This window comes from Xyrauchen texanus, chromosome 37, assembly GCF_025860055.1.
Source record: "Xyrauchen texanus isolate HMW12.3.18 chromosome 37, RBS_HiC_50CHRs, whole genome shotgun sequence".
In the NCBI taxonomy this organism is placed as follows: Eukaryota; Metazoa; Chordata; class Actinopteri; order Cypriniformes; family Catostomidae; genus Xyrauchen; species Xyrauchen texanus.
The window spans coordinates 12,433,892-12,455,287 of record NC_068312.1 but is presented as its reverse complement, the minus strand read 5'-3'; the positions used below and the strand labels follow the sequence as shown (position 1 = coordinate 12,455,287).

Genomic DNA, 21,396 nt, shown 5'->3' with positions numbered 1-21,396 from the left:
AATAAGTTTTTCTATTTTTGAAAATTATATTGCTGTGCCACAATATACCTAATTCAAATAAAAGTCATAAATATATATTGAGCAAAAAATTATAATAAGTCAAATATTTTTTACATGATTCCAAGAACCCCCTGCAATTACACCACAGATCACTGGGGGTCCATTGACCCCTGGTTGAGAAACACTGCCCTACATTATTTTCCAATTTATTTCCCTAAATATTCGGTTTCACTCAGAAATATGACTCTTTAATTACACCCTTGAAGTCAATAACAGACAACAGGATGACAATGCGGATGACACAAGATTTTGTGCGCCCCCTTTTGTGCAGCTGGTAGGGGGTGAAAGCTTGTAGTTTGTAAGCTGCTTTGATCCTTGTGTGACACAGATTTAAAATAAAATTGAACTCAGCCATGGGACAAGCTGCATTTGTTAAAATTACTTTCCCACAAAAGGCCACTATTGGTTCAGGCTAAATGCTGAACAAAGCTTTCTGGAAAAAAAAAAATGCAAATAAATAAATAATATATATATATATATCTATATATATACAGCATATGTATGAGCATTTGCATTGTGAAATCATTTTAATGAAAGCATATTTCTGAATAATAGTAAGTGTACCATGTTTATTATTATTATTATTATTTGTATTGTAAAATCAGCATTAATTTAAGTACAACAAACAGTTCTATGATGTAGTATTAATTCTGCAGAAGGACATACCATTTACACATTACAGTATACAGACTTTTGTTCTTCCACAATTGTATTGAGAATTGGGCGACGGTGTGGTATGAAAATATTGAATCTCAATGGTCCTTAAAATAGGCTTCATTTTTTAATACAAGATACAATTTCTCTTTTCTTTATTTTTTCTTATGATTCTGAGGGTTAAATGTAATCTGGAAATGTTCTTGATAGGCTTCATAAGATTCCCAATACCAAGGATGTAACCAATTGTTCAGGATTGAGGTGGACAAAAAAACAAAAATTATAAATAAAAAAAAATTAAGAATTGGTAACTGAAAACCCCATATTGATCGACCACTCATATGAATATTGCCAGTGATCTATGTTTATGGTGGTGGTTATGGCCCTGCCCAATTCAATGCCAGTTCTAATAGAATGACTTCATGTGTCCATTCGTGTTATGCATACATGTACATTTACATACACTTTCATGTATTTGAGTGTTTTTATAGCCTCTTCGGAATGATTAGTAGTGAGATAAGAAACATAGAGTGAGAGGTTTAAAGAGAAGGTTTGCTTTTTACCATCTTAGCAGCAGTCACAAACTAAACTGAGTATAAGTGCTGACCCTTCATGTTTAATGACAGATGCATTCAGTAGGTAGTGGGACTTTTTATACTTTTTATATGTGAGAAGTACTACAGGATTCCCAAGAGAAATCATACATGAATAAACACACATGAATACACAAATGAATACACACACACACACACACATGCACGCACACACGCACACACACATACACACACACGTGAACACAGAATGTGGGGGATTAAGTGTTTTGAGCACAGCCATTGTGCTGTTGCCCATGGGCGGCACAATGCATAGATTTATTGGATGAAGCCTGTCTGTAACCATGAGCATGTTTTTTTTTGTTTGTGGGTTTATTAATAAATGTATTTAAGATACTTATATTTGATTCAAGTACAGTTGCTTTAAATGCATTGTCAGTGATTGGTAAAAGTGCATGCTTTTTTCTGACATTTTTTATTAGACGAAAGTAAAAAAACATGAGTGCAGATTTGAAGGCTAATGGCCCCACTGATGGACGTTTATGGGAGTATCCATTTAAGCTTTATTGTGTTAGTACGTTGCACTGGCAGCATGAAGGAGCATAAAACACTGAAACACATTGCAGACCTCAGCCCATCAGTACCACGGGATACCAACTGCTGTCCAGCTACTACAGAAGAGCATTTAAGACATTTCTCAGGCTTACTTACAGAAACAACTGCACTTTAGATGCTGTATATGACTATACTAACCACATAAGAAGCCAGATATAGTTTAGTGGCCTTTCCTTTATCCACAGTATGTGTGAAAGTGTGAGAAGATTCTGGAAACTGGAGAATTTTTCTCTTCATATAAATAGCCTGCAATACAGTTACTGCTTAATATTGATAGTTTATTTGAGGCCCAAAATCAGGCTAGCTGCAGCTAAGCAGTGCACATGTGATATATTGTAGCTGTAACAATAACTTTACAACCTGCTCTCACATGAGGTTTCATAACATGTTTGTTTCTGTTTGCTGTCTCTCATACTCAGTCCAGCCCCAAAACAGATCCTTGTGTCTTGCCTCATAGGGAAATGTACTTATCATCTCAGTTCAACAAAAACATATGACCAGCAAGCTGCCGTGGGAGATAAGATACAGTGAGCTGCTCTCTCAGTCACACACATCCTAGAGACATGCCTGAAGCAGCTCTCACACAACACAAACACACACACACACACACACACACACACACACACACACACACACACACACAAAACACATGTTTCAGGACATGTACCATGGTAGTACCATGGTATTTTTAAAGTACCTTGGGGAATCATGTAAATAACATGGTGCAGACACATGGTAATCACTCTTAAAAGAAAAAGTTATTTATCAGCATGCATGGTTCCATGAAGAACCTTTAACATCAATGTAACCTTTCCATTGCACAAAAGGTTCTTTGTAGGGGAAAATGGTTCTTTAGACAAAAAAAACTTTTCTTTTAAGAACCTTTCACTCATAAACTCTTTCACTATTAATATCTACTTTCACTTTCACTTTCTTACACATTTTGAAAGTGAAAGTGAAGATTTATAGTAAAAAATAACTTAAATATTGATCTGTTTCTCACCCACACCTATCATAGCACTTCTGAAGACATGGATGAAACCTGGAGTCATTTGGATTACATTTATGCTGTCTTTATGTACTTTTTGTTGCTTCAAAGTTCTGGTCACCATTCACTTACATTGAATGGACCAACAGAGCTGAGATATTCTTCTAAAAAAAAAAATTCTGCACAAGAAAGTACGTCAAACACATCAGGGATGAGTACAGGAGGGGGAGTAAATGATGAGGAAATTTTCATTTTTGGGTGAACTATCACGTTAAAAGGAAATGCTTACTAGATTTTTGCAGTTCAAATCGAAATCGCATTTTCCAAAATAAACAAAATATGACTTTTAGATCAAATTGTGCATCCCTATTATCAAAGTACCATGGCATTACCATTTAATACACAACACTGTACCACACTACCACCTCAGTATATGGAAAATAATTGCACAAATAAATGGACAATCATGAATCCATTATCAAATGTACACAAATTCCAACCCGATATCATGAGAAGTCATACAAATTCATACAAGTTACATCAAATGTATGTAATTTGTACGAGTTGATTCGTTAAAGTTTATACGAATTGTAGACATGCAAATACACAGATGTGTAATGCAGAAGTAAGCTAAAGTTCTGCGTGTCAGATGTGTGCATGATTATGAATTTTATGCCCAAACCCAAACCCCATTTCTAAACCTAACACTATATAGTGGAGTCCGCAAGCATGATTTGAAGCATAAAGAGTCGTGTATGACGGAAGAACGTAATTGTCGCATTTAGGAAACGAGGGAAAGTCACGTGATTGGCTGTTGTAAAACACATACGACTAATGATTACATATGATTTAGCCAACTTGAACGAATCCGTACAACTTCTTTGTGAGAGTGTGTCGCAAATCCACATTCATGCATCATTATCACATGTGTAAACACACAAATAAAACAGGGCCTGGGTAGCTCATATTGCTCGTTGTATTTAAACTGACTACTACCCCTTGAGTCGCGAGTTCGAATCCAGTGACTCCAGCCAGGTCTCCTAAGCAACCAATTTGGCCCGGTTGCTAGGGAGGGTAGAGTCACATAGGGCAACCTCCTCGTGGTCGCGATTAGTGGTTCTCACTCTCAGTGGGGCATGTGGTAAGTCATGCGCGGCTCGCAGAGAGTAGCATGAGCCTCCACATGCTGTGAGTCTCCACGGTGTCATGCGCAACGAGCCACGTGATAAGATTTGCCTAGAACTCTTTTTGCCTCTGTGTGACATTCTTTCTAACTCTAGCATTTAATTATCTGCTCAGGCTCTCTCTCTCTCTATGCTCTGGGTTTTCTCCAGAGATTGTTTTCTCTCTGGAGCCCCCCACTCCCATCCCATCTGTTTCACCTAAACACAGGTGCTTGCAACCATTCCTCTACTTACAACATGAAGGAATATCCTCCCTCTTCTTCAGAGACTTTCAAACCTCTGAGGTCCATTTCATTATACCAGGATTAAAGCTTGATACTTTTTTAAAACTGTCAAGATAAATCTAGTAGCGAATAACCCAGTGGATCATGTCTGTACACACTGAATGGTCATCATAATTGAATAATTATATATTGTCCACTAAAAAACATATATCAACTATGCAACATTTTGCATTCACACTCTGTCAGTATTTATCCTGTTATACCTCTCCAATCTCCCCCTCTCCATCCCTACCATTCTTATCCATTCATCCTTGTATGGGTCTATCAGACTGCATAGCGTTCGGTCACATTTTAATTAAAATCCTATAGAAGGACCCTATATAATCCCTCACTGGTTAAGAAGCTTGCCAAAGAGATATCACAAAAGACTCAAACATAAGTCTTGCTTTATTCTTTCAATAAACTGTATTCTAAATGAACTTGTCAGGTAGGATCTTGGCTCTTCAAACAAATCTTAATCTAACACCAAACGCTGCATACATTAAGGACTCTATTTACCCAATATCTTCACATTATAAAGACTATCATTATGCACAACTATAATGGTTGTTGATGAGTATGTTAATGAACAAATAAATCACATTGTATAAAAGCAAACAAAAATAATACGTAGTACTCTTGTCATGACAACCTGTGGCCGTGTACTGTGGTGGTCCTGGTTTTAAGGGAGGGGGGATGTGTTGTTTGCATGTTTGATCATGCTGAGTTTAAGTGGGATGTATTAAGGCTTGATGTAATATATAATTGCATTCTGACACAGCCTACATTGTACATAATAAGCAATAAGCTTACTGTCTCTGAGTGATAGTCAGGATTTCAGAGACTTGTTTAATAAGCAGTAAGAAGCTGGCTGACGAGTCATCACACAACAGATGGAAGGTTTTGAGCAAGCAGATGGCCTGCTACATGTGGTCAATTGATCCACAGTTCTCAATTATATTACCCACATACCTTCATCCACTCAAACACATTGTTGTTAGGTATATTGCATAATATGGCCCTGCTTAAAGAGATAAGAGATATGGAATAATTGTATTTTATAGATTGTATTTTATAGATTATTGTAGTAATATGTTATAGCAGGTGACATGCTTGAAAGCAGGTCAGCCTGACTTTGAGAAGAAGTTGATATTAAGGGCCACTGATTACTTGGTTAAGAAACCTGCCTTACATGAGTAAGAGAGTTTCTATTATGACACATCATCAACAGATTATTAGAGCTCTTTTGATTTCATAATGTAACAAAATATAATTTAACCTACTATTTAACCTACATAAAATTGTTGTTGCGATTTCGCCTCTGTTTCGCATCACCACTGTTTTTATGATTGTCTTTCCTGTTAACGTGATGGACAGACATTTTTGACCATTGTGCCACGTTGTGCATAGAACCAATTTACATTTTATTTACAGCAATAGAAATGAATGGAATATTCTGGGTTCAATACAAATTAAGCACAATCGACATTTGTGGCATAATTTTGATTACTACAAAAATGTATTTCAACTTAAAACCCTCCTTTTCTTAAAAAAATGTATAATCTAGGGGGCCTGGGTAGCTCAGCGAGTGAAGACGCTGTCTACCACACCTGGAGTCGCGAGTTTGAATCCAGGGCGTGCTGAGTGAATCCAGCCAGGTCTCCTAAGCAACCAAATTGGCCCTGTTGCTAGGGAGGGTAGAGTCACATGGGGTAGCCTCCTCGTGGTCGCTATAATGTGGTTCTCGTTCTCGGTAGGGTGCGTGGTGAGTTGTGCATGGATGCCACGGAGAATAGCGTGAAGCCTCCACACGCACTATGTCTCCACAGTAATGTACTCAACAAGCCACATGATATGATGCACGGATTGATGGTCTCCACCACCCGGATTGAGGCGACTCACTATGCCACCACATGGACTTAAGAGTTGGGAATTGGGCATTCCAAATTGGGGAGAAAAGGGGAGAAAATAAATCTAGGTTTCAATGAGGCACTTACAATGGAAGTGAATGGTGCCAATTTGTAACTGTTAAACAAATTACTCTTTCAGAAGTATAGCCACAAGACGTAAACAATATGAGTGTTAACATGATTTTAGTGTGATTAAATCGCTTGCTGACCTTTTCTGTGTAAAGATATATACAATTTTATAATTTTGTTGCCATGACAACGTACTGTATCAGTAAACCCTGTAATCTGACGTTTTAAATGACTTTCCAGCTCAAATAATTCACCAGTTTTAACATAAGAATTAATGTAAATGCTTTTATAAAGTTATAAACTTCACATTTCAACTTTTAACCCTCAAAACATTGGCCCCATTCACTTCCATTGTAAGTGCCTCACTGTAATCTCGATTTTCATTTTTAAAGAAAAGAAGGGCTAATTCTACAGTAGCCTATGTATGTGTGTGTGTGTGTGTGTGTGTGTGTGTGTGTGTGTGTGTGTGTGTGTGTGTGTGTGTGAGCATGTATTTATCACTTTGTGGGGAACAAATATCCCCATAAGGATAGTAAAACCCGAAATTTTTGACCTTGTGGGGACATTTTGTCGGTCCCCATGAGGAAAACAGCTTATAAATCATACTAAATTATGTTTTTTGAAGAGGTAAAAATGCAGAAAGTTTTCTGTGAGGGTTAGGTTTAGGGGTTGGGTTAGGTTTAGGGGATAGAATATAAAGTTTGTACAGTATAAAAACCATTATGTCTATGGAAAGTCCCCATAAAACATGGAAACACAACATGTGTGTGTGTGTGTGTGTGTGTGTGTGTGAGCATGTATTTATCACTTTGTGGGGACCAAATGTCCCCATAAGGATAGTAAAACCCGAAATTTTTGACCTTGTGGGGACATTTTTTCGGTCCCCATGAGGAAAACAGCTTATAAATCATACTAAATTATGTTTTTTGAAAAGGTAAAAATGCAGAATGTTTTCTGTGAGGGTTAGGTTTAGGGGTAGGGTTAGGTTTAGGGATAGAATATAAAGTTTGTACAGTATAAAACCATTATGTCTATGGAAAGTCCCCATAAAACATGGAAACACAACATGTGTGTGTGTGTGTGTGTGTGTGTGTGTGTGTGTGTGTGTGTGTGTGTGTGTGTGTGTGTGTGTGTGTGTGTGTGTGTGTGTATTACATTATGACAGAAGTACTGTCGACTGAGCTTAACTTGTTTTGAAAATTGACATCATCTGTTCAAAACGCGTCTCGAGACACCTGCGTCTTGTTCTATTCTATTAGCGCAAGAACGCGTTCGGTCTGAACGGCCCTCAGGAGTTTTACTGTTGATTGAACACATATTAAAACAAGTAACTGTACGCAAATACAGTTCCTGAGCGTGTTTCCAAAGAGCAGGCGTTGAGCTGGTCGAGAATATTCCCTCAGCTGTTTCTAAACGCGCCAGCATCACGCACCTGTCGCCTCATGTTATGTAAAAGCATCGCATCATCCGCTGCCATAATCTCGCCGACTACATCAATCCCGGGGCGATTTGTGATTTTAGTATGACGAAGGGCCAAGCACATCACGTTATGTCATTCCTCTGATTACTTTTATTTCACGATTCGACTTAGACTGCAACACAAGTATTATATTTTATAGACGTTTTACTAGCAGACCAACGTTACATGCGCTCGCGACAACGCGCTCGTGGCAGCGCCGCGTTTAAATCCCGGAGCATGTCCAGTGCTGGGCAAAATTATTTCGCACACTTTTATTAGTTAAAATATACACGATATGTAAATTATGAACTTACCTATATCCCACTAAAATATGTGATCTCTAAAGAAGAATATACAGCCTCCTCGTGTAATCTTGTAATATAATCCTTTCGTTTAATCCACACACACAAATGCGATTTCATAGAACGGGTCTGGCAAACCGAATTCAGCGCGTTCTCAGTATTTGGACGAAGTGGTTGCCAACAAGCAGCAGCAACAAATATCTATCTGTCCTGACGCCGCATGTCGTGTGACAGATAGCACAGACGTGCTCGCGTTGCCGTTGACCGCTGGTTCAATCCATTCGCCGCACCGAGGGGTTTTCCGAAAACATGACACTGCACAATTCCACATCCACACCGTGATTAAAAACACCATGAAGAATAGCAAATATGTTCACGTTCAAGCCATGTACAATGTCAATTACCGGTCTTTTCTAAAAAAATAATAATAAAAAACACACAGTCTGGTTTAACGCAGCTTTATTAAATAGAGGGACAGGTACAGTTGCTATGCAACATTTCTACTGTAAAAAGTATTGCGTTTTTTCTGTGACAAAATTAAGAAGTAAACTGCCTATGATGTTTGTTTATTTTATTTTGTTTGATCTTGGATAACATTTTTGTTGACTTTATAAAAATCAACTTTATATTCATTGTCAATCAAATAAATTACATTTGGTTCATTTTAGAAGCATTTATATCAATCAAGCAGGTTTGAGGTTTGTCTCAGTATTTGACTTGAGTAAGCAGAATTCTCTTTCCCTCATGGTTTCCATGAGATGACTTCAATGGCAGTGGAGGCAGCCCTCTGGATGATGGAGTCAGGGTGTTGAAGTCTGGTTTTCAGGAGAGGCACATGCTCCAGTAACTCTGCTCTGGCTGTAGGAACCTCTGCCAGGACTGTAAGGGCACGGAGGGCATTGGCACACACAGCTGTATTCTCACTCACCACCAGCTCCAGCAGAGGGGAGATGGCACCTGCTTTCAGTGCCTCGTACTTACCTGGGAACAGACACACATTGAGATGTATATGGTGGCTCCAAAATGTATTAGGACACTTAGGCCACACTTAAATATGCAGGAATATATTTGATTTATATAACCAAATATCAAACCATGTTGCACTAGCACTGTTTTCAAGCAAATTGTTGAAAAAAAATAATAACGTTTCTTAGGTTTCAAATGTTAAAACAATAGATATTTGATATAATCAAAATGGAGATTTTGTTATCTATACACTCAAAACAATTCTGTTATGATTTACAAAATTTCAATTGCATAACAAAATTCCATCAAATTGAAATGAGTAATGTTTTATAAAATAAAACCTCAAAATTTTTTAAATTGTATTAATTTAATTTAGCTAAATATAGCACAATTAAAATTTATCTCATTTTGTTTTGTAATTGAAATGCATAAAGCTTAAAAAAAAAAATAAAGTAATAGTTCACCCAAAAATAAAAATTCCCTTATCTGTATGACTTATCTGAATTCCGATATGTATGACTTTCTTTCTTCTGCTGAGAAACAGATCAATATCTAAGTCCTTTTTTTTATTTTTTTTACTATAAATCTCCACTTTCACTTTCACATTTAAAATGTGAAAGTTAAGATTTATGGAAAAAAAAGAAAATACTTAAAAATTGATCTGTTGAGAATACATGGATTTAAACACTGGAGTCATATGGATTACTTTTATACTGCCTTTATGTGATTTTTGGAGCTTCAAAGTTTTGGTCACCATTCACTTGCATTGTATGGACCTAAAGAGCTGAGATATTCTTAATCTTTCTTTGTGTTCTGCAGAAAAAAGTAAATCACTCACATTTGAAAAGGCATGAGGGTGAGTTAATGAGAGAATTTTCATTTTTGGGTGAATTATCCCTTTAAGTGTTTTAATGTTTTTGTACTGCATTATAACAGGTGCCAGTGTTTCTAATTTAATAATATTTTCCATTAGCTGATTTAAAAATGTCTAAAGTGAAGTTCAAACATGAATACACCCCATATTCTGTTATAGGGTTAGAGAAATGAGATTGAGAGTACTTCTATCCATGGCCAAATTCAGTTTAGTGCTGACCCTTTGTGATAACAGCTGTGTTCATAATGGTTCCTGCAGCATTAGCAATGACTCCTTGGTCATCATCCGACAGCAGCTTAACCAACATGGGCAGAAGATCCTCCTCACACACCTTTATCTTGCCATTTGCAGGCACACTGAGAGAACAGTACAATTCAACTTCTTATTATGACAGACTTTGATGAGAGAATGCCATTTCAACTTTTTTTCCCCCTCACATAACTCTCAATTGATTGTCTTTTACAATTAATTGGTGAGTTGAACTCATTCATGACAGTTGCCTACCTGATTCCTACCAAGGCAGATGTCGCTTCCCGGCGGATGTTGGGGGAGGAATGAGAGAGCTGATCTCTCAGGACAGGAATGGCATCACTCTCCAGTGCAGGCATGGCATTCACCCTCACACAGCAGCTTAATGTGGAGAGAATTAAAGCACGGATGTCCGTTTCTTCAACTGGGATTTTCAGCACCAATTTGGGCACCAGCCCCATTGACACCATAAATACTGCTCCTATTGAAGAAATAAAAGAGGGTCAGAAAGAGAGATAGATATTTACCCCTTTAAGATATTTACCCCTGTCCCTGCACGTTATGACCTTGTAAGTAGATCTATCAGACAAATGCGTCACCTGAGGGAAATTCAGCTATCCTGTTTAGTGCTTGGTGCATGGTTTTACGACAGGCATCCACAGGGTCCTCCAAAAGGTTTGCAAGAGGACCAAGTACGTCATATTTTAAAAAAGCCTCCCTGTATGAAAACGAAAATTGAAATTAAGAGAATAATATACAGTATATCACATTTTTTAAAATTTTATTGTCCTTGACTATACTATCTAATTAGAACTTAAAGATTTTAAAGGTGACCTCAAGTTTTCACAATTGATGCAACATCATTTAAAAGTTTTCAGTTAGCCTACCGATGCCATTAGAAATCCACTATTCACAGTCAGGCATTGTTAATTTGTACCATGATTGAAATTGTCAGAAAACAGGGGGGTTATCGAGACAAACCCTTAAGATGTCGGACCCCAATGAGGTGACCTCCTCCATGTAAAGTAAATCAGGATTTATTATGTCACTGATAAAAGTCTTCATCTCATGTGAGTGCACATGTTTTTAAAGATATATATATATAAAAAAAAAAAAAAGAAGTAGTCGTTTCTTAACGTTTAATACTTTTTGTAATGAGGGGAAATAGTGACCACACCTTTAAGGTTTCACTTTGTAACAAATGCACAAAAATGAAAGCTTCACTAGCCATGCATAAAATTGAAATATAGTAATTTACATGAATTATGTGGAGCCAAGCACATTCATATGGAATTGTTTTTCTACACAGTTACTCCAACAAACAAGAGCTCTAACTGGATGTACATTTAAAGGTGCAGTCAGTAATTCTCTCATTAAAAAAAGTTTTCCCCTTAATGGAATTCATTTTAATTTTGAAACATATGTGTAAAATCAGGAGTACTAACATGAAATGGGACTCTAGTCATATAAGTAATCTTATAAAAGCTGGTTTATTCTAAATGTTGAAATCATATGACCAGCCTTAAACAACTTTCTTACTCTCAGCAACCACCCTGTACTTGGACACTTTTAATCTCCTGGATTAAATTATTCATGACTGACTGTGAATAGTGGATTTCTACACTGGCATCTGTAAGTGAAAAATACAGATTTTGAATGGTGCTGCATCCACTCCACTAAGTATCACTGTAAGTCCAAAATGACACAAACAAAAAAAACGTAAAAAACCTTCAGGGATCATAAAAGTATATCTCTAAAAAAAAAAATATTTTCAGCTAATTTCTGTGCAGTGGTCATTCACACAAAAACTTACATAAAAGTTTAGGGTCAAATAGTCTTGTCATCTTACAACAACAGCAACCAAAGCCCTCAGATTTCTGCATTACTCACCTTCCCAGGCTGTGTGCAGCAAGCAAATAAAGCACTTCAGCAGTCTTTACCCGTACTAAGCCATCTTCATCTTGTAACAATGACTTAAGACTTTCTATGCACCCTATGAGGCAGGACAGCAATGTAAAGGTTGATAAACAATTGACAAAAGTGTGGAGGGACACATAAAGGCATTTTTTTTTTAAAGAAGTGGGGCATATGTAGACATTTCTAGGTATAATGATTGCTAATTTGCTATGGCCCTAAACACAATAGTAAGAAGGGTCAGAAATTAACGTTCCTATTAAAGGGCATTAAAGGCCCAATGGATTGGATTTCATAATTCAATTAAATCAATGTGTGTAATTGTATATGATATGTACACTTAGAACTAGAGAATAATATTGTTAAATCAGATGTCACAAATAAAGCACAAAGGAATTCCTTCCAGAAGCATTTTTGGCCCACGCATTTTTAATTTGGGGGTAATTTTTTATCACTTTCGGTGGCATTATTTTCCCCGAGCAAGTGTCAATTCTTGACCCTGGTAAGCATACAAAATGTTTAAGGATGAACTTTACCATTGAAAATGGTATCATACGCCATCTCGGGATCATGGACGAGCTCACAGAGTGCAGCGAGCGCCCTCTGGCGGGTGACCAGCTCATCGTCCTGCAGCTCTCTGCTCAGCTTTGGGAGAGCCCAGCTGCCGTAAGCGACCGGCGCCAGAGTCGAGTCAATATGCGGCGGGGGTTGTTCTGAAGTCTGCGGTCTTGACATCTCATCCGACAGGGTGCTTTAAATGACTAAATGTGATTCGATTAAATGCATATATATAATATATATATATATATTACAGACTCCTTCAGGGAAAAATTGGGCTCATTTAGCGACTAACTCCCAAGTTTAGTATTTGTAATATTCTACAAGCCATTGTGCATTCAAAATGTAAAAAACAGATACATACTAATTTTGCAGAAATGTTAAAAACCAGCATTTGTGAACAAAAACATTATTAAACACAATATTACCCTATTCCGAGGTTTGTAACAGCCGCTCCTCTATTCTTTCGTGTCCGTTTAGGTTGCTATGGTAATTACGCGTTTAACGCAACGCTATAACGTAAATTCCGTAAATTCCGTAAGAGCTATCACACCTTTTGTGGATCAGACACGTGCGCATAAGTTTTACTCCCAAATAATTTGATACTTAGTTTTTGCTCATTTCAACTTTATTACCTTTATTTTAAAGGAATTAAACCATAAAAATCTTAACATGGAAATTTCAATCGATCAAGATTCACAGTTACTGCGGTAACAAAGTTAAAGGAATAGTTCACCCAAAATTTTTTATTCTCTGATAATTTACTCATCCTCATGCCATCCCAGACGTGCATGACTTTCTTTATTCTGCTGAACACAAATTAAGATTTTTAGAATAATATTTATGCTCTGTAGGTTCATACAATGCAAGTGAATGGTGACCATATTTTGAAGCTCCAAAAAGAAAATAAAAGCCACATGACTCCAGTTGTTAAATCCATGTCTTCAGAAGTGATATGATAGGTGTGGGTAAAAAAACCAGATAAATATTGAAGTCCTTTTTCACCATAAATCTCACATTCACAACCATATTCTTCTTCTTTTGTTTTTTGGCGATTCACATTATTTGTGCATAACAGCAACTACTGGTCAAAGGTGGAGATTTAGGGTGTGTTCACACTTGGCAGGTTTGGTTAGATTAAAACGAACTTCGGTGTGATTGCTCTGATAGTGTGAACGCTGCCATCCGAACCTTGGCGTGAGTAAATGATGAGAGAATTTTCATTTTTGGGTGAACTATCCCTTTAAAAACCATCATGCTCATCTGTACCTCTCTTCTCATATATCAGCTGAACTTTGCATGATTGTAGAAACAACCTATATGCCAGAAAACAACATCTTCATTTAGAATGTACATGGCTGTAGTCTTTCTAGTTTCGGCAGCCGTATAGCTTGATGTGAAGGTCAATAAGTTGTCTGAGGAAGCCTCGGTTGGGTATGATGCCTCTTCCCTCTTTTACCGTGTTAATGGCCTCCACCAGGGTCATGTTGTGTTTCAGCATCAGATATGCCAAAACTACAGTTGCTGATCGACTCACTCCAACATGACAGTGAACCAGGATTTTGCCTTTGGTTAAAAGATACTAAAGTTTAGTGACTCTCAATGAAGCAGTACTAATAATGATTTGCATGTATAACAACTTACCTCCCTCTTTCAGTGCTGTATGTATGAACTGTGCTCCAATGTTAAAGTTGGCACTCATGTCAAACGTGGGTGAATCCTGGGCCTCTATGCCCAAGTATGTGATGCCCATGCCCTCATAGATCTCGCTGCCACGTCTGGAGCTGTGGGCACAGTTGAGGACATGGGAGAAGTGATGCCTTCTCAGCTCTGCACAATTTTCAGCTATATTCCTAACAAACGCAACACAATGCATTATTATTGCATTATACTGCACACATACAAGTTATAAAGATTTGTTTTGTTTTCCTTAGCAGAACACTAACAGCTCGATGGCCATTAGTGTTCTGGCCATTATGCTTAGCAGATTAATAAATAATAGAACCGACTATCAATTCGATGTTGCCTCTAAGTATTGTGTTCATTTCTGTTCAATTCATTTAGAAGCGTAGGTTGACCACACATAAGAATGACTGGGTCTAAGGAGGAGTTGGGTGTGGGGGTGCAGGATATGAATAACTTTCACTAATAAACATTCACTTCTGCAGGCAGATATTATCTACATAACTCAAGACTTTATAGTCACTTTAACTCTTTCATGTACTGTATACTTCTCCTTTCTTATTTCTTTGTACTTTAATAGAAGCCACAGAGACGAAGCAGTAGGAGACACAGAAAAACTTTGAACAAATGAAGGAAGGTCCACTCACATGTCGCCAATGTATAGATTGGGCCAGACTTCATTTGCGGGACTGTTGATGGCTTTCCCAGTGAACAGAAGACGTTCGATTCCCATCACCGCTAAACCCGGAGAGGTGAAATCGATCTCCCTCTGTGCTGATCGTGAGCTGTCGCCTCGCCACTCTGAATATTTCGACCTGAGAGACATTTTAGTAAATGTAGATTCAGTGTCCACTAATTTGAGTAATGCAAGGCTCATGAAGTTGCTTCAATTGCTTTAAGAGCACAACAAAATATCAGGTCCGTAAACGAATGGAAAAGCTTATGCTATCAGTCTGGTCACTTTATAGTTATTATAACTGACTATTCATGGCACTCATAGTCTGCTGGAATAAATACTGTGTTGTGGATTTCAGTGGAGGAGGTTATTTTAAGACTATGGGAGTTGGACATCCTTCAATAACTAATTTGGGCCTGCGCATTCACACCAGATCATTTACACAAGCAATGTAACATATCTGCTCTATGATTTAGTGTAAGTTCAATTGTTTTAATCCTGATTATTATCAAAAATACATTTATAGCACATAATATAAGTACAATAATGACACGCAGAACACCTTAAATAGATATAACAAAAATATAACTGTAAATTAAAACACAGCAGTAAATACATAGAGAACATGTTATTCTACAGTCATTTCCTGCATCCAAAATTAAACCATATGGAATGATGACAATTAGAATATATATATAAAAAAAAGGTCCAGTCAAACATGGTATCATGGTACTTTTTTGAGTACTGCTTTGATACTCCAGATGGTGGAAATTTATTTAACTACAGAACAGAGTACTTTAAATGCGTCACATGCAGTGGTTGAGTTTAAAAAAGACTTTGTTTTCCAAAAATGAAAATTCTCTCATCATTTACTAACTCCAGTAACTCCAAGATGCGCATGGCTTTCTTTCTAGATTTTGAGAAGAATATTTCAACTCTGTAGGTCTATACAATGAACGTGAATGGTGACTAGAACTTTGAAGCTCCAAAAAGCACATGAAAGTAGCATAAAAGTAATCCACAATACTCCAGTGTTTAAATCAATGTCTTCTGAAGTGATCCAGTGATCCAATAACACCCTGTCTGTCAACTGATAGAGTTGTCACAGCAGTAATGAGGGAGTCCCACTTCCCTAATGTGAACCACTGCCATAGGTGCCAATATAATTCTCTGCCAAGTGCGAAACCAGGAATTCTTTTTTGGGTGGGCTTTAATTCAAATGGATGGGTCAAGTTTTCACCCAGATAAGTTTTTTGAAGCGGCGCATTCAAACATTTCTTTCACACTTTCTGAAATCAGAATTATATACATATATATTTGAAGTCAAAGAATAATCTGTAAAATGATGGGTGGGCCTGGGTATAATTTGGTCAGGCTTGCCAGCCCAGTCTTGGCTATGCCACTGTTCTCCGCATATATTTTCTCTGTGCAACTACAAGGAGTGAAAGTGTGGAAAGATGCCTCACTCCTGTTACGTGAGTGTGGCATTCTGCACTGCCATCTCTGATTGTCTTTATCCCTCTTGGGCTTAATCAGCCTAATAAGGGGTCGGGTGTACGGAATCACGGCCCCGCCCCGCCCTCCGCCCTGCCACAGTGAGTAACATAAAGTTCTATTTCTATCCTTAGTTCGGTATCTCACTATGGGATATAGCCAACTCCCGTATTGCAGATATGCTGTCCGAAGCAGACCAGTCAATAGACTCGAAGAGTCCAAAATATGAAAACCCCACAAATTCTAAAATAATGTATGGGAGAAACAAAAAGCACTTAACTTTTCTTTTTATACATCGGCAGACTGCACACCCACACCAGGCAAAAGTGTGAGGCAATACCCAACTCACAGCCGCACAAATGTCCTTGTCTGAAATGCCCCTAAACAGTGCCCACGTCATAGCCATGCCTCTGGTAGAATGAGCTCTCAAGCCCTCCGGAGGTTGCAACCCTAGACTATTATAACTTAATATAATAGCCTCCACTACCCAATGAGACTGTCAAGATATGGGTCTGCTCTTACAAGATTCAGCCCAAGGAACAAAAAGCTGATTACTCTTCCTCAGTGCTTTCATTCTTTTCATGTACAAACATAGAGTACAAACTCCTACGTCCTCTGGTGATAAAAAGGCAGCGAGTGAAAATGTATCAAGTCCACAGGCTTACAGCTGAGCACAGAGTCGCTCATCTTAGGCACAAAGGATGGATTAGTTTTAAGAAACACTCTCGATGAATCCACAGCAAAGCGCATAAAAGAGTGATGAACTGGCATAGCTGTAAGTTCACTAACCCGTGTCGCAGTTGTTAAGGCCAAAAATAAAGCTTCAATTCTATACTTTTAACTGGCTCAAAGGGAGACCGAGAAAGCACATTCAGGACCATGGATCAATCCCATGACAGAACCAGAGGTTTTGATACCCTGTACAACCACCGAGCACCCCTCATAAACCTGCAACAGTTGGTTGCCCCCTTGTCTGTTATGTATGCCACCATTGTCATGTTGACTGATCTAACTAGGACATAGTGGCCTTGAAGAAACTGTACAAAGTGCTTCAATGCTAGAAACACTGTAAATAAGTCCAGAAAGTTTATGTGTGCGTTCTGTAGTGTTATGGGCCAAACCCCATTTACTAGTCTGCCTTCTCACATTGTACACCAACCACTGATCTATATATATACATATATATATATATATATATATATATATATATAGATCAGTGGCCCCAACCTGTGAGTGATGCGTCTGTCATCACCACTTTCCACAGAGAGACCATGCCCAAAGGGGTTCAACCATGAAGGAAAGTGAGAGCAAGCATCCCCTCTGACTTCACTCTCACTCTGCGATTTAAGTGACGGTAAGGAAACAAGTGCTGTGCTTCAATCCAATGCTGAAAACTCTCTCATTCGCAGTAGTCCCAAAGGAATGACTGACACCATCGAGGACATCAGACCTAATAGTCATAGACACAACCTGTAGACAAACAACAACAAATCGATCCGATGCATTCCTCTGACAGAAACGCTCGATACAGATCGGAGTTCAATCTGAGACCAGAATAAATTATTTCCTGTGAGGGCATCAGACAGCTCTTTGTCGTGTTTATTTGGAATCCCAAACTCACCAAACGAGATATCAGTGTTCTTGTATCTATCTCTGCTTGATACTGCGATGGTGTGCACAGCAGTAGATCTTCTAGATAAGCAGACACTCTTAGGAACTTTAATCACAGCAGCATTAGCATGGCCTCCTCATACTCTCTGAACACTCTCAGTGCTAATGAAAGTCCAAAGGCACTGACAAAAATTCGTAAGCTACTACCTGAAAGGCAAATCTTAGGAATTTTCTGTGCGAGGGTAGATGCCTACATGAAAGTCACGTCCTTCAGATCGACTGACGTAAACCAGTCTCTGGGATGAATTAACTGAGCATGAACATTTTGAACTTGTACCTTCTGAGGTGTTTGTTGATGTTCCGAAACCCAGAATGGGATGGAGACCTCCTCCTCTTTTTGGGATGATGAAATACCTGGATTAAAAACCCTGACGGCTGTCCTCCAATGGCACAACCCTTATTGCTCTTGCTTAGCAAATTGGCTATTTTCCTCAAAATCTTTGCTGATTCCCTCTCCGCTGTTGACATTAACACACTGTTGAACAGAGGTGGGTTTTACAGCGAATTGCAGCCTATAACACCATTTTAGCTTAGACAAAACCCAGGGGTGCGCATATGTACCAGCCAACTTTTTGTGTGAACAGAGAGGGCCCACTGAAGCTCTCTCTCTCACTGATGGTGCTGTGGCACAAGCAGGGGAGCTGTGGATTGCAGCTCTGAGTTCTGTATTATTTTGTAATTGATTGTGTTTATTTTCACACGTTGCTGTGCCCACCGCCCACTTCTTGGATGCACAGAGATTTTTATTACGCGTGTTTTTGTGTGAACATTCCTCTTCTATCTTTTCTGAACCCATGGGTGGAGAAGATGCAAACTTAGAGGCACTGGGGGAACTGGTGACAACGCTCTCATTAAATTGTTTGTGCATGAACCGTGTAACACAAAACTTATGGTTTGATTCCCCTTCAGAGTCCTCTTCGCTGGAGGGGGGTGAGCGATGGATTTACGGTGAAGGCAGGTCTCGAACCCCTCCCCATTCTTTTTCCTTATATCACACTGCTGCTTCATTGTGGACATTGTAGGCCCGAAGAGGGCTTTCGGATCCACCAGGGCATCGAGGAAAACGGTCTTCTCGCTCTCAGACAGGCTGAGCCAAATAGCCCGTTCGCCCACAACAACGAGACCCCTGCTATGGCTGCAGCTCTGGACAGCCCCTCTTGATGTACATGGGTTTAGATCCGCACTAATGCAGATCTTTTGTAAATGGAGGCCGACAATCTCTCCATCCGTCCCTGCAACGAAGGGGGAGCAGAGGATATGGCCATCTGACGATCAGGGTGAAGGTGATTTGCCACCAATGGAGGGGGGCTGGACATCCCCAGATCCTCCTTTTCCTGCACATCAGGCTGGGGAAACCTTTAACAGGCACTCTGTGCAAAAAAGGCTTATCTCAAAAATGAGGCATCTCCTCGGTGCCTGCTGGGATGGCCGGAATGAACTGTTTGACGGCGCAGCACAAGACGGCAGCCATTTGCCGTCATACAGATTCCTCTCTGTACCCTGGCCAGTCTGCTGTTACAGCCAGTTAATGGAGAACTTGATCACCGACATCCTACACATCTCAATAAGTCCAGCTCTCCCTGGACTGGTTCATTACGATACCTGGCCGAGGAGGAGGAGCGAGGACAATGGCATCGTCTTCATCCTCCTTGCCATCATCCTCCAAAAGAAGATCGTCACCTGCGCTGTCCCTGCAGCTGGGGTGGGGGGTCTTTGTCAGCTGGCGGTGGACAAATATAGGGATCTCAATTATTCGATGGCGTGACCCGCACACTCCTTTCCAAAACTCTCAGTATGAAATTGGAACAATGCGGGCAAAACTCTGGGTCAGAGTGTGCAGCCAGTGCATGCCTGACCCCCAGGCAAGATCATGGATCCACAAGAACACGGACGGGAGGGATCCTTTCCCTTTGCTCCACGAGCTCGCAGTTGCCATAACAGAACACAAACTCAAGAACACAGAAGCAGTTCACCACAATGTGCCACTTGATTCAGTGTTAATCCCCATAATGCGACAAGACCGGCTGATCTGCCACACCACCACAACGTGCCGGAGAGGTAGAAGTTATAACGGCTCAAAACTCGGTAGAAAAAAATCAAACCCACATCAACACTTGAATGGCTCGCCTGATGAACTGTTAAGCGACCACATCTTGCTAGTTCTGCTGAGGATAGCTTCCAAAGAAGGAAGAAGGCACCTATGGGAGTGGTTTACGTTAGGGAGGTAGGACTCCCACATCACTGTTGTGATTGGTCTGTCAACTGACAAATGGGGTGTTATTGGTGCTTCCAGGATTGGACACGCCTGATGCGTAACCCATCATGAGATACCGAACAAATGTTAGAAAAATAACATTATTTGAACACAAATATGATTTTTGTGTATTCAAATTATCAGCTTGCACTTTCAAAAAATAATTTTGTGTGTGCAGAACAGTTTTGTGCACTCAAAGTATTATATTGTGGCACACATATAATGTCATACACATAATGTATTTTTTTTTTCCTTTGGAGAAGTCTGCAAGTTAATATCTTCAGGTTTTCTGTAATTCAGACGACAGCTATCTATAAATGTAAATAAATTAATAAGCTGCTTGCTGGAAAGTTATGTATAGTGAACCAATGACACACTAATTTGAAGGTCTTGATTTTTAATATAAGAAACCCAGCTGTCCTTATTCAGTCCTACAACATGAAAAAACAGCCCCCTCTTGTGTTCAAAACATGCATTACAACAGGGACTATAGCAGGCAAGTTTCTGTTTTCACTTTGTTCGTTATACAAATATACTTTGTATTTTTTTCTGTAAAGATTAATCAAATTTTAAACAATTTCAGGTATACATAAGGGATCATTTACAGAGAGCGATAGACAGAGAGAGAGACAGACATACAATAAAGATAAACATGGGGTTTGAGACTTCAAGCAGAGCACAGTTGACTTGCAGTTTTTTTCTTATATTTGATATACGTCTCTGTTCTTGTATGACAAAGCACCTGCTAATATTATGACACTGTTACAAAACAGACACAAAATCCTTGGAGTAAGACCTGTTGAACGGTCCATGATGTAAGTGACTTTGGTGCAAAGCATAATCCAAATCCCCACTCCAGTCCTTCAGATATTAATACACTATTCCATAAAGTCTTTTGGTAAAAAGACTGCCATCTCTGATTGTCTTTATCCCTCTTGGGCTTAATCAGCCTAATAAGGGGTCGGGTGTACGGAATCACGGCCCCGCCCCGCCCTCCGCCCT

The 21,396-nt window shown here is 39.1% G+C and overlaps 3 protein-coding genes across 4 annotated transcripts in view; all 3 read right to left on the bottom strand.

The window, feature by feature from the left end:
- LOC127631272 (dematin-like) overlaps positions 1 to 8,260 on the bottom strand; it is a 34,586-nt gene extending 26,326 nt beyond the window's left edge. The window contains exon 1 of the mRNA XM_052109344.1: positions 8,068 to 8,260. The gene's annotated coding sequence lies outside the window, so the exon portion shown is untranslated. The remainder of the gene's footprint in view (positions 1 to 8,067) is intronic.
- Positions 8,261 to 8,512: 252 nt separating this feature from the next.
- rsph14 (radial spoke head 14 homolog) lies at positions 8,513 to 13,091 on the bottom strand. Its single transcript, XM_052109262.1, has 7 exons — positions 13,045 to 13,091; positions 12,595 to 12,819; positions 12,035 to 12,137; positions 10,744 to 10,862; positions 10,400 to 10,625; positions 10,115 to 10,251; positions 8,513 to 9,036 (listed from the first exon to the last, which is right to left on the bottom strand). The coding sequence occupies exons 2-7, from the start codon at positions 12,791 to 12,793 to the stop codon at positions 8,798 to 8,800; spliced, it is 1,023 nt and encodes a 340-aa protein (XP_051965222.1). The 5' UTR covers positions 12,794 to 12,819; positions 13,045 to 13,091; the 3' UTR covers positions 8,513 to 8,797.
- A 145-nt stretch (positions 13,092 to 13,236) lies between these two features.
- LOC127631160 (dual specificity protein phosphatase 26-like) lies at positions 13,237 to 15,299 on the bottom strand. 2 transcript variants are annotated; one of them, XM_052109169.1, is made up of 3 exons: positions 14,947 to 15,299; positions 14,261 to 14,469; positions 13,237 to 14,182 (listed from the first exon to the last, which is right to left on the bottom strand). In XM_052109169.1, the coding sequence occupies exons 1-3, from the start codon at positions 15,174 to 15,176 to the stop codon at positions 13,986 to 13,988; spliced, it is 636 nt and encodes a 211-aa protein (XP_051965129.1). In that variant the 5' UTR covers positions 15,177 to 15,299; the 3' UTR covers positions 13,237 to 13,985. The 2 variants fall into 2 exon arrangements, with proteins under 2 accessions (XP_051965129.1, XP_051965130.1); XM_052109170.1 differs by having other exon boundaries at positions 14,261 to 14,400.
- Between the last annotated feature and the right edge of the window lie 6,097 nt (positions 15,300 to 21,396).

Bases quoted from the DNA above. Each gene is read 5' to 3' on its own strand.
- rsph14 (XM_052109262.1), bottom strand. From the start codon at position 12,793: ATGTCAAGACCGCAGACTTCAGAACAACCCCCGCCGCATATTGACTCG. The intron at 10,863-12,034 runs GTGAGTAATGCA...GTTTTCATACAG, and splicing joins GCTGCACACAGCCTGGGAAG to GGAGGCTTTTTTAAAATATG. The intron at 9,037-10,114 runs GTCAGCACTAAA...GTCTGTTCCCAG, and splicing joins CACAGCTGTTATCACAAAGG to GTAAGTACGAGGCACTGAAA.
- LOC127631160 (XM_052109169.1), bottom strand. From the start codon at position 15,176: ATGAGCCTTGCATTACTCAAATTAGTGGACACTGAATCTACATTTACT. The intron at 14,470-14,946 runs GTGAGTGGACCT...TGCGTTTGTTAG, and splicing joins AATCTATACATTGGCGACAT to GAATATAGCTGAAAATTGTG. The intron at 14,183-14,260 runs GTAAGTTGTTAT...TTTTAACCAAAG, and splicing joins TACAGCACTGAAAGAGGGAG to GCAAAATCCTGGTTCACTGT.